An 18,387-nucleotide genomic window follows, 5' to 3' on the forward strand; every position below is an offset into this window, starting at 1 on the left:
GACGCCATTTGTTACACCTAAACGATCAATTTGATTACATGTGGTTTTAAATTGAAGTTTAAAAAGGCACAAAAGAATTTTGAAGTAAACGAAACTAGGAAGAAGCCTTAATACCCAAATATATATTGCACAGGTCAAATATCTTACTATCCAATTGAGGGAGACAGACAAATAGAAACATTTTGCATTTTTACATTCAATTGTCCTTTAAAGATGTAACATTACATCTACATATTATGAAAATTATCTACAGGTTTACTAGTAGTCGCAGCATTTACTGTCGGCTGAGAAGCTCACTTGTTACCCCAAAATAAGGAAATTGTTTATTTATCACACACAGCCAAATTATATCAATTAAGCCATTCTCTTATTGGTCAGCGTTAGCTTTTGGAGGGACGTTAAAAAAAACTATGTATCACATAAAGCACTCGATTGGTATTGGTAGGTATGTAAAACTCTTAAGAAGCGAGCCTAGTTGGTTCCAGAAATTTTTTCCATCTTGATACAATCACCCAAAACAGGCCTTTACAACAATGTAATGGTTAACAGTTTCCATATTATGAGCAATCAATTTTTCAAACCTCCATTATTGTCCGTTTGTGATATGTTATGCAAGTATATAAATAAATTCCTATATGTTGTAAAAGCCGGTTTTATTTTCGCGGCAGCACCGATTTTGTCCTTGTTTTGGCTTACATCGAAGCACTGGAATCTCCAGGAAAATGTAACAGTTGACCATCACCAACAGAGGGCGTAGGTGATGCCCTGCTGGCCGAACTGAAGCTGCTCCCTATACTGAGATCCTCAATGTGGTTGTAGATAAATTCGGTTGAAGCGTTTAGTTGCTCACCTGACATTAGATACATATAAAATAAACGATATTTGCCATACAATACTGAAATTTTAATAAGGTCGGGGATGGGCGAAAAATCCAATTTGCGGCTTTCTAACATTTTTATTCAACTCTTTATTTACAATACATTTTTCTGAGGTCGTTCACAATATTACACTTCCGAAAACATTTACAATATAAATATTTGTGTAAACGCATTTATTCTATACAACGCAACTATAAAAATATTTACACACAATGTACATTTTACGCTGGGTCAGCTGCATAAAGCCTAGCGACTTACCATTAAAAAAGAACTAAACAACAGTTTCGTAAGATGATCGAAGGGGTTCGGTGGTATTACCTGAAGAGGTGGATTTGGGGAAACCGTTTAAAAGGAGGAGGATGTTCTATAATCTTCATAAAATTCGATAAAGGTTGAATTAGTAAGCAATTTGCATGCGTTTTTTCAGCTAAGCCGTGTGAAACTGAAAAATTGGATGAAAGTGAACATTTAGCACTTTCGAGGATCTCACCTTCGAAACGCTACGCGAGAGGGGAACGGTTTGCTTCTTGCTTTTTTAGTGTATTTTTCATAGTGTAACATACAGTGTGACTCATTTGCTTTGGGGCAAGTCTGTAAAAAGTTTATTGATTGTGCGATTTAGTACGGATCGTTTTGAATTATGGAGCTTGATAAACTGCGCATTTTCATCAAAAATGGCCGGGTTGACGTGAAATTCAAGGCCTACTGTGACAGTTTCTAGGAGCGAAATTTTAATAAATCACATTAGGGATTTTTTTAGAAAAAATCTATGCACGACACTGGATTGCCCACCCCCCAAAACGGGCCTGTACAAAATTTTATCGAAAAATTTTGAGTAAAAACGATTTTGTAGAAGAATTAAAAATGCGCCCTCAGTAGTTATTTATTTTCAAAAATTCATAGTGGGCTATGAAGAACAAGTAATGTGTAACTGTCAAACAAACGCGACAAACATCAACAACGACATTAGAACTCATTTGTACTTAATACAAATTAAATTATTAATCATTATAATTACGGAAAATTTAAGTGTAGGAGAAGAAACAGAAATTGTTCGTCTTGTTGGTGACAACGCGCACTCAGCAGCAGAATGCAGAAATCAACAGAATCAGACATCCAGATAGACCGGTAAGTCGAAGTAACGAGGCAAAATGGACGCCATGGACTTTTTCTTTAAATAACAATCAAATTTTGCAATATTTTAACGACAATCCCCGAAAAAGTATTAGAATGGCTAGTTCGGACCTTAATATATCCAGAGAAAGTATTAAAATATGTAAGTACCCAGTGTTCATTTTTAATTCTTCTACAAAATTGTTATTGCTCAAAATTTTTTATTAAAATTTTGTGCAAGCTCGTTTTGAGGGGTGTTCAATCCAGTGGCGTGCACAGATTTTTTCTAAAAAAATCGCTAACATGATTTATTAAAATTTCGCTCCTAGAAACTGTCATAGTAGGCCTTGAATTTTATGGAAATCAGACCATTTTTGCTGAAAATGTGCAGTTTATCAAGCTCTATAACTAAAAAAATCTCCTGGCTAAATCGCAGAATTAATAAATTTTTGACAGACTGACCCCAAAACAAATGAGTCACACTGTGTATTTAAAATTTAAATTTTTTACATCTATTAGAATGTCCGTTCAAATTCGTCATGGAAAAAAATGTAAGTGCGAAAAGTACTTCTTTTCAACTCCGAACCGTTTGAAAGTTACCATTCTTGAAAGTGCAGGAATTCTGATATTTCAAAGGCAACATCCCGGCTCTATTAGAGAATCAGGGTTTTTGTAATTGCGAAGGCAACCGGCAACAATGTGTTATAGTAAAAAGTGGGGGGATTCGCCATTTAAAAAAGAGACTTGACATTAAGACACCTGCGGAATGACCGATTATATCGAATTTCGGATTGCAAGAACGAGCACTCGGAGGAAAGCAAAAACCAAAGGTTAATTGATCAGGTATCACAAAAGTACAGGATGTTTGAACTTGTAGTGTTTTGACAGGAATATCCCATTTCCCGGCTAGATAGGGAAAAACTAACATACGTGTCAAGGACTCGTTTTTTGAGAAAATATTAATGACGAAAACCGTATTTCGATACCTTTACAATCTTCGACGCTAAAGGGCGTTTTTCAAAATTCCTCATCACTTTTCCTTTACTTCAATATTATCCTAAACAAAAAAGTTGTGTTACTTAATTGTATTGTTTAAGAAATTTATGAGGAATTTTGAAAATGGCTAAAATTTGAAAAACGCCCTCTAATGCCGTGGACTGTAAAAATATAGAAATACGGTTTCCGCCATCAATATTTTCTCATAAATCGAGCTATTGACACATATGCTAGTTTTTCCCTATCTAGTCGGGAAATGGGATTTTTCTGTTGAAACACTCTAAATCCAAACCCCCTGTACCTGCATCATAAAATAAGTTGATAACAAGGCCTTTAAATCACGCGTCGTATCGTGTTTTGCCATATTAAAGGCGCTCACACACGATTATAGAATATTTTCTCTCAAAACTACAACAATATTTGAAGTAATTGTTGTTTTTAGACGTCAAGAAGTGAAATAAATTTGTAAAAATGACTAGACATGCCAAAATTTCCGATATACGTTTTCTTAGCAACCTAACAAGCATCACAGAGAAGACCATTTTATGCACGCTGCATGTGCTTGAGTGCACCAATTGTGATGCATTCGTAATAAAACATAATATGCCATTATGCGAAAAATTGGAAAAGTTTTTTATTTTTAAAAACAATGGAATTATTAAACTTTAATTTAAGGGAAACTTTTTCCCAATACGTTCTTCATGAAAATTCCTTTTTTATCATTAAATACATTCCCTATCGAATTCAAATAGAGTTCTCAAATTTCTGGTTTGTTGGTATTTTTGTATTAAGCCTTTTATTGAGTTTATGTAAGAATTTATTATTTCTTTGAAAGTGCTCAGGGCTCGCGAACTATAAATTATAAAAATTACAATATATTATATTGAAATACGCTTGCATTTTTCAATACACGTTTAAAAGTAATTATTAACGATTCATATTATAACATGTGAGAAAAATATCATTATTTGTATGGGAATACATACCTACTAACAAGGAAACAAAGTAATTGAATATATTAATTTGAGCCTGAATTAATCTGACTTATTGCACCGAGAAATATTCAAAAATATTTCAAATTAAAGCTACTCGCAACTCAAAAATAACAGAAAATTTTTGGAGTTAGGGATATGTTCGTTTTAGGTGTACGAGTAGTTATAATTATTCGGTGCAAATGGGAATAAGCTACTCTAAATTAGTTTTTTTTTAAATTTTATTCTTTGTCACTTTTTTTTTATTTTCCTGTCTGAAATAATTAAGGATGTGATCCAAATCTGTGAAAGGCTAATTAATGTAATTGAATAAGACATACACTAAACGAATAATGAAAATACTTTCTATACTATTAAATTACCTGCGTTTCGACTTATTTAATTTAATCCTTTATTTCACCACCAATATGGATTTTGGGCGTTACTGGCTTGCATACGCAACAGTAAAAGTATTACAAGAATTCGGGTAACTGCTATTTGGCAAGTCCTCGAGATCGAGAATATTGAATATTTGCTAAAAATCTGACATTTAAGAATTTCCTTCTAGTATGCATTTTGATGCAACCGATCTGGCCAGTGTTTTGTTACATTAAATTTTATTTAAAAACTCGAAAATCGTTGCAAATAATCTATTTAGAAATCGACCGTATTTATCGCACTTAAAACCATTAAACGATATATAATTCCAAAGAAAAATTGTTCCCAGTTCGCAACTTTATTTTCAAAATAACGAAGGAAGATCATCAATTGAATGAGGTCAGTAAAATGTTTGACGATGTCAGGAGGTACATTAAACTGAATACTTATAGCGAAACTCAATTCTTTTCAACAAACGCGAACAACATTATACAAGAGGAAAATATCAGGGCCGCATTATAACTTTGCAGATAAAAAAAAAAATTCGTGAAAATATCTCGCAAATGGTGCGAAGAAAGTTTTTCACATTTTATATGAGAGTTCCTGGCCAAAAAGACCTTCGAAAAGTTTAATACAATTTTGCTCTTAAACGAGTAAAGAAGATAATATTAGATTGTATTGAAATTTATATTTTTCTATGGTCGGTCGGGTGATACAACACTCTGTATGCTTATCATGGCGTCGAGATAAGTTTTTCTCGATGATAAAAGTTTAGAAACTTTTCATTCACTTCACTCCTTTCAACGTATAAAAATATTTGGATGAATTACCAATATTAATACTATAGGTCATGGGTAAAGTTAAGTACATTTTAAATAATTTAAAATAAAAGATAATTGAATTGCATGAAAGTAGTCAAAAATAAGTTTTGATTGCAAAAAATCTGAAAATTGGTGAACGTGAAATACCGAAAATTATAGCTGCTTCTCGTAGTGGCGACAGAAATCTTACAAAGCCAAAAATACAGGACGGAATTCATGGAGTATTATCCTCAAAATTGACAGAGTGATAAAAATAGTTTCACAAAAAGATCCTCGCAAGAGAGCTCGGGAAAATAATCAAGAAATTTCAAAAGAATTTTATATCGAGTTGAGCGAAAGGGCCGTGAGACGTCGACTACGCGGTATGGGCTTATTTGGAAGGGTTCCTGTCAAAAAAACCCTATTGTCAAAGCAGAACATCAAGGCCCGTTTATACGAGCCCTAACAACTATACAGGGTGTTAGGGAAATACTTTCGTAAATTTGACCAACGCTTAAGAACATAATTTTACACAAAAAGTTTCTTACAACTGGGGTCGAAAACTTGATAGTTTTTCTTAGAAAAAGGGTTAAAGTTGGCAACCGAAAAACTAGATTAAACGGTAAAATTTGAATAAATGTGTCAACACGTGTTTGACAAGTATTGACTGTTTCACGTATAGCAAAAAAACCTTAAATTAATTAGCAGTGGCATTGCCAGAAGCAATTTAAAACCGAATTAATAGCTCAGATTTTACTGAAATCTAACTCGACAACGCTGCTTCACCGATTGTAGGAATTTATTCTGATAATTTTTTTGCATTTCCGAAGGACCCAAATTTATCAGTGCATTCATTGACCTTTAATTTGATAGTTCGTGAATTAACTTCGATAGAAAATAAACAAAAATGTATTCTCCACGTGGGTATCACAATATGGTTTTGATTCATGGAGAGGCTTTACAAAATTATGAAGAGGCCAGGAAGAAGTGATGAAAATCGTTATCCAGAAAGACAGCTTCCAGCTCGACAAACGTTTGTTCAATGTGCCCAAAGACTTCTGGATACAGGTAGCATAATCCCTAAATACCAAGGACGAAGTCGAGGGCGAGAAGTCGGTCCAGGAACTGAAGAAGAAATTTTAAACCTTATCGAAGAGGATTCAACAAGAAGTATAAGGAGTATTGCGCGCCAAGTATATAAGTGTTTTCCACTGGACTGTACATAGAATCTTCAAAGAAAAATTACTCTACTCGTACCATGTACGAAGAGTTCAAGCTCTTTTACCGGCTGATTTTGCACCGAGGCAAGAATTTTATAAACGGCGTCTTGAGCAGAAAACAAGAAAATCCAAATTTGTTTTACACGGAATGGAATTTGGAATTTTCACAATTTTCATAATTGAGCGGAAGAAAATCCCCACGCAATAACCAAAAAAAAATTCCAACATGAATTTACAATAAATTTGTGGGCTTGAATGGTGGGAAATTAGCTTATAGGACCATTTGTCTTACCCCAAAAATTAAATGGGCAACACTATTTAAATTTCTTAACCGAAGATTTTCCAAATTTGTTAGAAAATGTGCCTCTTCAATCGCGTGCGATTATGTGGTATTTACATGATGGAGCTCCAGCGCACGTAAGCCGCCTGACGATAGAAAGAAATGGTCCCAATCGTTGGCCTGCCAGATCTCCGGATTTAATCCTCTGGATTTTTTCTTTAGGGGTTTTACGAAAAATTTGGTTTACGCTGCCGAAATAAGGGATGAAAATCATTTGCGACAACGCATTTTCGATGCTGCCCGATCATGTTAGGGATATTCCGGGGATTTTTCAAAGTGTGCGGGAAAATTGGCTAAAACGATGTCGAGTTTGTGTACATTCAAATGGTGGACATTTTGAACACTTAATTTAAGAACCCAATAACAATGTAGTTGTGAAGTGAATATGGTGAAAAAGTAATGGCGTAATGGTACTACATATGTACATACATAGGTAGGTACTATTAACAGTTGACAATAACTTAAAGGAAGTAGTTTTATCTAACTAATGAAGAATTATTTCAATTTTTTTTAATTAGTCCCTCAATGCTTTAACGAAATATCTATGTAAATACATAGCCAGCGATCAGAAAGAAAAAATCGTGCATAAACACATAGTTTTTGTCGCTGTTTGGTACTAAAATAAACAAACACACGATTTTAAAGGTACGACGCGACTTCGCCAATTTCTAGAAGAATAACGCAATTTCCGATCTTTTTCCCCAAGAAATGGTTGGACTTAGGACACCTGTTGCAAGGAACTTTTTTGTTTAAAATGATGTTCTCTATAGTTGGTTAAATTTACGAAAGTTAGTTCCCTAACACCCTGTATAGTTGGTAGGGTCGTATTTACAAATACTGAAGAACGACGCCTAACAAAGCGCTTGAAAAACTAGACATTAAAAAGGCTTTTCGCTTTTACAGGACAACAACCCGAAACAAAAGCTAACAAATTCAGACCTGGCTCTCGTACAATTGTCCAAAAATTATAGACACACTGCTCCAAAGTCCGAATTTGAATGTGATTGAGAATTTGCACAGTCAGTTGACAGTGGACATAAGAAATCACATGATTTCCAATAAAAATGTATTGAAGAGTGCTTATGGAAGAATGAGCTAAAATATGGTGCAAAGCCCAATAGATTAAAATCCGTTATAAGAAACAAAGGCCTGTCCACTAAGTACTCAAAAGTTGTTTCTTATATTAAAGCTGACCATATTATCTTGTTTTCTTAAGGAATACAAATTTCGTTTTTATTATTACAAAAAGCCTGTTTTAGATTTGCTATTAAAAACGTTTTTTATTTTTTTGCATTTTAACATTTAAGTCGTTGTGTTTAGAAAATTTGTTTCCAAAAACATAATATTCCAAAATAAAAAGTACATACTTCAAAAGTGTGTGTATATGGTGTTTCTGTGATATTTTCGAGTTTACGAGTATCACTTTGAGTCGCTGTGTTGCTAAGTTCATAAAAAAAAAAATTCCTAAAAGGGTGAACGTAACTGAATTGCCGCCGCAATCCCCCGATTTAGACCCAATTGAACATTTATGAGAAATCCTAGACAGCTGCATTAGTTTGATAAACATTCGTAACACGACTGTACTTTTAGTAATAACACGCGACGAGCGGGGAAAAATTCAGAAGGAAATGTGTGTGAATCTCGTCGATTCAATGCCCAGAAGATGGCAAGTAGTGTGATCGACATGAAACGATATGGTACCAAATGTTAAGTATTTTTTTGTAATGTTAATTCTTTTGTGAATAAAAGTTTCTAGACTTTTGTCCGCTACTGTATCACCAATTTTTTTTCTCGAATACAAGAATTGAGTTTGTCGTGCATTTTTCATTATGAATGGATCACCAAACCTCCCGTTGGTTACCAATGAATCACTTGCATTTGAAACACTCAAGTTGATAATTGTTTAGACGGGGGGCGAATGTACCTATAGAAAATGTCGTTATTTTAAGAGTGCCTTCTGACATAAGGCAGTGAAAAGATAAAAACTATTTTGTAATTTTTCACTTTTTTCAACGTGCCTGGATCCACTTCGAAATATTCTAAACTTCAAAAATGGATTTTGCAGACACCTTTGCTACCATATAAATGACCTCGCATCTTTTTCGATTAACGATATTCCAATGCTTCAAACAAACTAAAAAAAAAAAAAAAATGTTACAGAAATTGCATTTCCGCAAACAATTACTGTGTAGACAATTAGCGATCCATACGGTGCAATTTACACTTTACACAATGCAATTTTTCCAGCTTTTTCTACATATACTACGTTTATGTGGTAGATTTATTACATAAATAACTCTATGCCAAACCGTTTGCAATTATTAGATTATGTTATTTTGTGGTTGATCGGATATCGCATCAACTTTTCCTTTTTGATATATGAATTCTAGTTCAAATTACCTGTCAGACCTAGCATGAGTCCCAATTTGGTCTGTCTACAAATAATTTTTTATTTTTTTTTTGTAACACAATTGATACATTGCCGACGGACTATTTGAGCGTACATTTCAGAGGAAAGTATGGCTGGAAAAGGACGAATGCAAAGCACTTTTTCAGATTCTTTAAATCACACTTCAACATAACGCCCTAACAATTCGAATTATAATTAAAACTAAATCATAATAACCATAATAAGCAATTTTAAAATAATATGTATATTTTTTAAATTTTATGTTAAACTTTCCTAGGTCGAGCCAATTATGAGGGAGGATTCCATTACTTAACGACCCAGAGCGCTACATGTGTAACCTTTATACAGAGGGGTCCATTTTATAATAGTAAGACTTCGGCGTTTTTCACGTAAACTTATATGCGCAAGAGCTAGAATTTTGAGATTCAGGCCAACGGTGTTAAAGTTTAAAAAATGAAACCGGCAAGGGTTTTTGAAAGCAGCTCACTGGCACTTTACTGCCCTTAATGCCGAGATCCGCACATTATTAAATTGAGATAAAACCCGACTTCGTGCAGTGTAAATAACTTTTACATTACAGGTCCTCCGGCATTACATCAAAAAAATTTGGGGATATTTAAAAAATTATGACAGTTAAAAAAAAAATTGCGCTTCAAAAGGTTTTTAACCTGAAGGCCTTAAAGGACCTTGACCTTAGAAAAAATGTCATCACGCAGAATTTTCGCAGTTTTTTGATAAAACAAACTGCGTAGAATAAAAACTAACATTCACTCCGAATGTTAACTGATTAACTGGACAATTGTAGGAGCTAAGAAAAAATAAAAAAAATTAAACTTTAACACCCTTCAAAATATCTAACAAATTGAGCGTTTCCGGACATAAGTTTATGAGGATCTGTCCTTATTTCCACGAACTTATCTACTGTTTGGTGTTATAAAGTGGACCTGCAACTTATCAATTGATACTACCCTTAGAATACATTACCTAGTTTAATCTCACAACATGCTTGAAAATTGACAAACAACCTGCAAATCTGTGTCGTGTACACAATGAGAAATAATACAATATTTACATACGAGCGTTTTTCATTCTGATCTATTTCTTCTTCTTCTTGACCCTCCTTTTAGCGCTAGATTTACTCACCACACTGGCACTGATGTTCTTGATGTCGTCATCGCCCGCAATTCCAGAAATTTTCCCTTCGTCCGAACTTTCCGTTGTCTCGACGGGAGAACTGCCGGATTCGACTTTCTCGTCATCAGACGATCTGTCAGAAAGCTTTAGAAAGTCTGGAGATTTGTCCAGAAGATGACAAGTGGGAGAAATATCGCAAGGCTCCTCCGGGGTATCGATATCCAGGAGCTTCTCGGTTGTTACTGCCGATGGAGTTTTCTTTGAAGGCAAAGTTACCGTGAAGTTCTCAACGAACGAATCGCTGTTGTTGTTGCTCTCTGCTACCCAAGGGTCAATTTTCGAGAGTTCCACCGGCTTTGGTGTAGCAGCTATGCTGCTCCAGCTCCTTTTGGGAACCGGCAGAGTTATCTCCGCATCCACTAGAGAGCGCCCAGGAGTAGATTCCTTCCTATCCGGACTTTCCTCTTTGCTAATTTTAACACCCAGCTTAGTCTTCAGTTTCCTCGGTTTCTTTAATGACGCTTTCTTTTTGTCTAGCTCTTCCATGATGCTCTCGTCTGTAGAATTTACATTAGGTGTTTCTTTAGTAAAGTACTTCTCCATTGGTTCTATAGGCAAGCCGCAGTCTTCGGCATCTTCATATTTCTCGGGTTTCACTAAGTTTTCTAGAGAAAAGAAATTTTCTTCCAAGGGAGGAAATTCAGAATGGTTAGTCAGAAGCTTGCTATCCAGAGCGGGAAACGATAATTCCTCCACTGATTCCAAGTGTTTCAGGATGGTAGCTTTGACGGGAGGCTCGATTTTTGCGGCTTTCGCAGCTGGTAAAGTGAACGACACTTCATTATCCAACTCTTTTCGCACCTCCTCGCTGTACTCCGGCAAAATATCGGCGGTTGGAGGATCCGGGGCAGGGGTTGTATCGATTTTAACTATGTCATCTACGGAAATCTTCTTGGTTTTAGATTTCCTCGCCGATATTTTGGGGAAAGCGTAGCTATCCGGGACGTCCTGTTGGGACTTTTCGGGCTCGCTTGAAGGCTTCGGGCTGATTTTTTTGGATTTAATTCGCTCACATTCCTCCAAAACATTGTACAGTGGATTCACCAGGCCAAAAGATGAATCATCGAATTGTGGCTGGATTACCGCTTCCAGAGATTTCGCAGCCTTTTTATCAAACTCGGGCTGAATCACTGGATCTGCCGCTTTTATTTTTTTCTCCTTGCTCTTCGTCTTCGAAGTTATTTTTTTAATGGAAATTTCCCGCTCAGAGCTGTTTCTACCTTCACTAGGATTTGGCTTTTTTGTATAATTCTCCTCATCTTTTTCTTGAGATTTGCCTTTAGAAACTTTGCTGCTGCTGCTAATTTTTTCTCCAGCACTCTGTGCTACGACACTTTTTTGACTCTGCAACAAATCTCGAACCTCTCCTTGTTGAACAATTACTTTAGTATCGTTCCTTAAATCCTGCACTCGAGGATCTTCCCAGTTAGTACCTTTGACCATACCCTCTGACTTATCTAGGACTCTTACGGTAACATTGGTGTCCCCCTTTAAACTCTGCATCATGATATTACCGTCCGCCTTGCTGCTCCTGACATACGAGACACTTTTTGGCGTTACCAACGGTCGAAACAACGTTTCGTCACAGTTCTCGTAAATGACGATATCCTCATGAGGAGGAATTTCCTCGTCCTCGTCCGAATACACCGTCACTACCGTGCCGAGGGGGTTGACGACCTTCGCGATGGGCGAAGGTGCCGCGGTCGCACGTCGTGGCGGATTGGGGGATGATTTCATTGACACAAGCACGCACCTCCCACCTGGTGGACAGAAAAAGCCAATGGCAGGTTACTAGAGTTTTGCTACTTTTTGCGTTTATTGGTTGGGTGGGTGAATGGTGTGAAGGGGAATTCATGTTGAAATAAAATTCATGCAGAAAAATTAAATTAGAGAAGCCCCTTAGAAAATACCACGCGAGTATGTATAATTTCAGGCCAGATAATACAGGGTGTTTCATAATTAATGTTAATGAGCCGTAACTGAACCACAGATTCCTAAGACAAAAACATTCAGATTTAGCCTAATTCATGTTGTCAACAACCCTAATGTCGGAAAGCAAAATTTCACATCTTTTTCAGTTTTTTTTTCAAATAATTTTGGAAGATAATGATATGACATAAAAGACATAGAATTAAGTTATTATTTAGTTTCTTTTATAGTAGTACATTTCTGTAATATATCCAGTCGAGACTTGATACAAGATCTACTGACATTCCCGTCTTTTCAGGGTGTGAATTATCTTAAAAGATACAACAAAGATTAGTTTAATTAGGAGAAACTTGTGTACAATTTAAGACTTAGACGGATTTTCCGTTCTTTTCAAAGCGAAAATGATTTGCCTTATAAATGCCATTCTGGAGAATTGTTTTCGTATGAACGTTCTTACGTTGCAACGGTCCTATTAATCTAGATGAAGGATCACCAAATTCGGCTATTTCGGTGTAATATAAGAGTTTTGATTCAAGCATTTTCTTGAAAAACTTTTGATTCGGTTTTCGATAGTCATTGTAAGATATTTGAACTTACGAAAGTAAATATCTCGAAAATAACTCTGAAGAATAGAAAAAAACAATTGGATCGCCACTAGGCAAAGCCAGGAAGAATTATATGGGGTTTAAATGTGTAAAAAGAGCCACTGGCAACGCTTTTTGAAATTTAAATCAATAATTAAAAAAATTTTAATCAAAACCCTAAGGAAGCCCCGAATACAAAGTTTTGGGCCGGAATATGTGAACCTTATTTACAGAAATATTTAAAATAAATAGACGTTTATGTAGTCAATCAAGAGGCTAATTGAATAGAATAATTATTTCCTGCAGGAAATAGTTTCAGTTAGTAGTTTTTAGTGTTTGCGCAGATGCGGCTGAAATGAGTAATTTGAAAATAAATTTGGTGATGCAACGAACTTATTTTATGATGAAACTATTCAAAAATAGACAAGTTTGTTATTCAATTACCCTAAATGTTGTTTTTAACTTCTTCTATTATATACGTTTGCAATAGTCCGTTGTCATTAATAGAATAACAGCAAAGCAGCGTTGCTTGAAAATTTTCATTTTGAAATTTCATTGTTTACTTCATATTCGTTCTACTTACTTCTGCGTAAACGCTAAAAATTTCAAATTTAAACAATGAAAAAGAAATACATAACTTTACGTTACGAGTCAGATTCCGAGACGAGGTGCACATGTAACAATGCAAAAATCACAATATTGTTGTACACATTTCAGTAGCAACCATTCCTTTTAGTGGCCCTATTTATTACCTGATTTATGAAATTGAGGTAGGTACTAGGTTTTATTGTCACTAGTAAAGAAACAAGACCCGTTTAGTTAACGTTTCATGTGATAAAAAGTTACTTTATTGATAATAACATAACCGAAGCACATATACATGGGTAAATAAGGTAAATAAAAACGTTTTTATATAAACAATCAATGGTTCAGTTTTCGTATCAATAAATTATGGCATACCCTATCAAATATGGGGTGAAACCAAATTTAAATTGACATTTTTAGTCACGGTTATTTACTGAGGGGCCTCGTCCCATTTACGCTGTGTTATAAAGTGCTATTAGATACAGGAAGCTCTGATTATGCAATAAAAATCACTTATTCGCTAAGTCGATAATCGGCACCTAATTAGTTTGTAACATTCCGCAGTAATGCAGGATTGATCAGATTCGCGGCTCATCATTGATGAATCAAGGAAGCCATAAAGCATACAGGGTGGGTTAAATGGAGCCAAACTCATGCATTCGATTCTAATCCATATTTTGAAATTTAGGGGTTCTGTCGAGTTCTGGAAATATTCGAACGAAGCTCGATGTTTGCTTGAATCAAATAAAAAGCGAATCCTTAAATAATTTTTATTATAACTACAAACCCCGGAATTCATATGTCCACCGGTACTTGGGACACTAATCTGTAGATTTTGAAGGCTGGTTAACATATTTGCTATGTTGAATAAGACAACAAATTAAATATGAAAAAAAAAAGAAAAAAGTTCAATAAAATTCTTTCTTTAAATGAATTAAGCGTTAATTGTTTCCGTGGTATTAGGAATGTTTTCAAATCTAAAAGAAAGTTCCCAATCAGTATTCAATTCAGCAATTTTGCCCTAATTTACCCCTCCTGATGCTTCTATTAGTAACCACGATGCCACGAAGCTCGAGCCTTAAACACGGTCATTCGTCTTTTTTGAAAGATTTACGAAGTGTCAATTTTGAAATTTCAACCAAAATTTCAAAAATCGTAAGAACTTTGAACTGCAGCGTTCTTTCATAGATCCTTCCAACAACCATTTCGCCTCATATCAAACCATTCGCGGGGACCAACAGATCCTTACACGAAAAATATAAAATTCAACGAGCCGTTATCTCAAAAATCTGTCAAAGATGCGAACGAGAACATGATTCATAGAAAATATTTGAAAATTGTAAATTCTCCAGCGTCAGCATCATCGATGGATAATTAAATTCTCTCGTGTACCAAAATTCATAAGGCCGTGCCCAAATTATAGTTTTTGCCTTCTAGAGTTTTTATTACGTATCAAGTAATGATGACATTACGCACTTACTTGGACGGCACAATCTTAAGTGGAATAACTTAATAATCATTTTCATTGTAATGCACATTCTCGCGCGATTGATAAATATTTAAAATAAGCGCAAAACTGTTTTTTTTTAATTAAAGGGAATTTCATTTATAAAGTTAATTAAATATTTGATTTCTCCTTAAGTTTAGTTCCCGAGTTGCTAAACGCGCCATGGAATGACACTTAGCAGTCCTTAATGGAATTTAAACGATAATTAAATCCGCGGCAAAACATAATTTTCATCGCATAATACAGAACAAAGGTGCCTGCCTTTGGCTTATTCGTCTTGGTGGGGGATTAGATACCACAACCAGAGTGTTTGGAAGCTGAAACCACTGGTTAGAAATAAGCGGATTTTGGTTACATAAGTGTGAGGTAAAAACTTACTGGAGGAAAAAAATGAACGTTATTGTACCATAAAGGGGTGGTGTTAAACAAAGGAAAATATGCTGGGTTGTTAAGGTTTGCATTTTCCACCAGTTTAATTAAAAAAAAAACAAATATACAGGGGTTTCATTAAATCAAAATGTGTTAAGTTCACACCTTGAAATATTATATCGCATAGTATGTTGCGTTATAAATTAAAAAAAACTCTTTGAGGCCATAGAAGTCAAATGTTTTTTCCTGTATAATCAGTAAAAAATTAAGCAAAAGAAAAACATCGATTTCCATGAAAGAGCTGGATTAAGCTGGATATAGTGTACTTGCGAAACGCCCTGTAAGTTTGTTCCGCTTTTTCATATAGCGTCTTTCAAATACATAGGAACGGTCAAATAGTGCAAAAACGACTTTAGTAAAAAATTACCGCATTTTACTAATGGTTCTACTTTTCATATTCTGAGGGTAATTTTTTCCCGGAATTTAACTATCCGTAGGCACCTAATGGTTTGAGTTAGACCAAAACGGATCGTACTGTCTGTTCTCAGTTTCAACAAATCCATTAAGTAATAAAATTTTTGAAAAAAAAATCAAATGAGATAGCTCGATGCATCTCTCAGCACCGACACGAGAAAATGCAGTTCCTTTCGCTAAATCCGTCATAAAACTGCATAGACTTAAATTGTAGAAAAATCAAAATTGAGTGTGTCCTTATCTCGAAAATAAGTAGAGAGGCATATATATAGGATTCGTTTCGTAAAAAGTAAAATCGCCCGCTGAATTCAAATATATTCTTAATAATATCATGCGTATTTCATTTGAAAAAGGGCTTGTGTAAACGGAAGCATACACTTGGGAACAGTGGCGGTGCGTCATTGAACTGGGCATCGTCTATGATCTTCCATAAAAACACTTGTAATTTTCGCTTAAGTCGCTTCTGGAACATTTCACGTTTTCTCTTATTCTGAAAGACACTGTATAGCGTCGGATGACACATACAACCCAGCGAGTAAGAGTTTACTAATAAAAAAAAAACTTCAAGTAGTCTTGGAACCGCTTTTCGTTCTTTTAAAAAAAAAAAAAAAAAAAAAAAAAAAAAAAAAAAAAAAAAAAAAAAAGATTAAATGTGTTCCAAAACCCCCTCTCTTAAACAGTTAATAAATTCAATGACTTACCGCCTTCTTTCGATCCAGGGGACTCCATCATAGCGTCAGCTAAGTCCTCCTTAATCTTAGAGAAACAAAATTAAGCTATCATTAAAACGATAAGACATCCAAAGAATACCTGGTGTTCCCCTACAACTCCAAATTCCTCACTATTCTTCCTGTACATATCCAATAAACATTGTTCACTGCTGCTGGCGGAACTCGATTCTATTAGTACTGCATTAGCTTTGGTAATTGGCATATTTACAGGCTTAGAACGATTGAGATCCAACGGTTGTGCGTCTGCTAAAGACATCGGCGTTCTGCGGACATTAATTACATTTACAAAATTCGAATTAATTAATTTTAAAACTGACCCATTCGTAGTGGTATAAGTCTTAAATGTGAACTGGGGTCCCATCCAGAGTCTGCGGTGAGGGCCCGCGTGAGTGGTAATTTCTACTTGAGACAGCCAGTCGTCATCATTGCCTAAGAAATAAGTGCTAAATGGTATTACACATAGTACACTGCTACCAACCATTATCCACTTTCTTCTTCGCAGCTGGAATACCAGAGAACAGGAACATCAAACCTTGGTGAGGCAACGGTAACGGGTGATCGACGGAAGCGGGTTGCCTTTGCAAACGCCACTATAATGCAACATAAATAGTCGAGTCGATTTCCACAAAACAATTAGTTTAATGAAATTATTTATTTATATTCATTGTTTTCCTTTAAACAAGTGCCTATTTCCGTAACCGTGTAGGAAATACATAACTTTATCCAGCGAACGAAATTTCCCAGGAAGAGAGATGGAGGATCTCGCAGTTTGAAGTAAATAGTAGGATCAAGGTGTTATGAAAATAATGCAGAAACTTCTACAGTTTCAAGCTCACCCTGTATCTATAGACAGCACAAAGCGCATTTATTTTTATCGAGCAGTGTGTTTCGGATTGTAGTGTAGAATAAGCCATTTCGAGTCAAAATGTCAATATATTCTTAACTTACGTGCATAAATGCTTACTTTTCGAGATACAGGAGCTCAAACTTAAATTTTTTTTTTAATTTCGTGTATCGTGTCGTCTGAGGCATTAGATCAAAATATTTATATGAGAGTACACCATTAAGTCAATGGAGCGATTATTCACCTTATTAAAATATTTCTAACTTTTACAGGATGATACTTTCCGACATGAGCAGACACAGTTTAATCCTCTCAAAGTCTAAAAATATGTTTGTTTGTTGTTTTTTTTTTGGAAAATGTATGATAGTTTCTGAGATGTAGTCTCTTATCTAGCTAATGTGCGCACTTAGTAGATGGCCTACTGTTGAGAATCCATCCAAAACATTTCGTGAGGGCAGCCTCAGCTTAATCACCTCGAATCTTGGGTGAGATTCATGACTGCTCCATTGCACTCTCGAAACTTAAGTTTTATGCCTCATTGCGAATATTTTCTCGCTTAACCGTCAGGGACGTTAAAAAAACCCATAAGTGACGTATCCATAACTCTGCACGAAAAAGTTTACCTGTGCCTTTGCGACCACCGTCAATTCGACCGGGGAATCGTCACAGACCTTCTCCTTGGGAATGTGGGTAGCGTGGTGCGGTTCTAGGTCATACTGCACGAGAATTCCATGACAGTTCATTATGAACAGGGATTCCACTGGTTTCACTGTCTTATTTAAACTTGTGTCCCGAGGGAAGGACGTGGTAGAATCGATCCACGCTCGAGCAGGGGCAAAAGTAGCGTTGAGCCGCAAGGCTATGTTTTCCTCAGAGGACGAGGTCACTCGCTGACGACCTGTTTGATTCGTTCAAACATTTATTTCTCGGAAAAAATGAACGGACTCGTTTATTTTCATTTCAACGGGACGTCCCCGAAATGACTTTACAACGGTTGATCAAAAAATGCTGAACCAAAAATAAGATATTCTATGAAGACTTATCTGCATCCAGTTTTATTTCGT

At 35.5% G+C, this 18,387-nt stretch overlaps 1 protein-coding gene across 2 annotated transcripts in view; it reads right to left on the minus strand.

Moving 5' to 3' along the window:
* Window positions 1–935: 935 nt before the first annotated feature.
* LOC136346911 (breast carcinoma-amplified sequence 3 homolog) overlaps window positions 936–18,387 on the minus strand; it is a 51,015-nt gene continuing 33,563 nt past the window's right edge. For both annotated transcript variants that reach the window (XM_066296456.1, XM_066296455.1), the window contains exons 9-14: window positions 17,947–18,221; window positions 16,958–17,069; window positions 16,797–16,908; window positions 16,559–16,742; window positions 16,450–16,504; window positions 936–12,060 (exon numbers count right to left, since the gene is read on the minus strand). In XM_066296456.1, coding sequence (XP_066152553.1) covers window positions 10,202–12,060; window positions 16,450–16,504; window positions 16,559–16,742; window positions 16,797–16,908; window positions 16,958–17,069; window positions 17,947–18,221 — 2,597 coding nt within the window. In that variant the 3' untranslated portion in view covers window positions 936–10,201. The remainder of the gene's footprint in view (window positions 12,061–16,449; window positions 16,505–16,558; window positions 16,743–16,796; window positions 16,909–16,957; window positions 17,070–17,946; window positions 18,222–18,387) is intronic.

Source organism: Euwallacea fornicatus, chromosome 25, assembly GCF_040115645.1.
Source record: "Euwallacea fornicatus isolate EFF26 chromosome 25, ASM4011564v1, whole genome shotgun sequence".
NCBI lineage: Eukaryota > Metazoa > Arthropoda > Insecta > Coleoptera > Curculionidae > Euwallacea > Euwallacea fornicatus.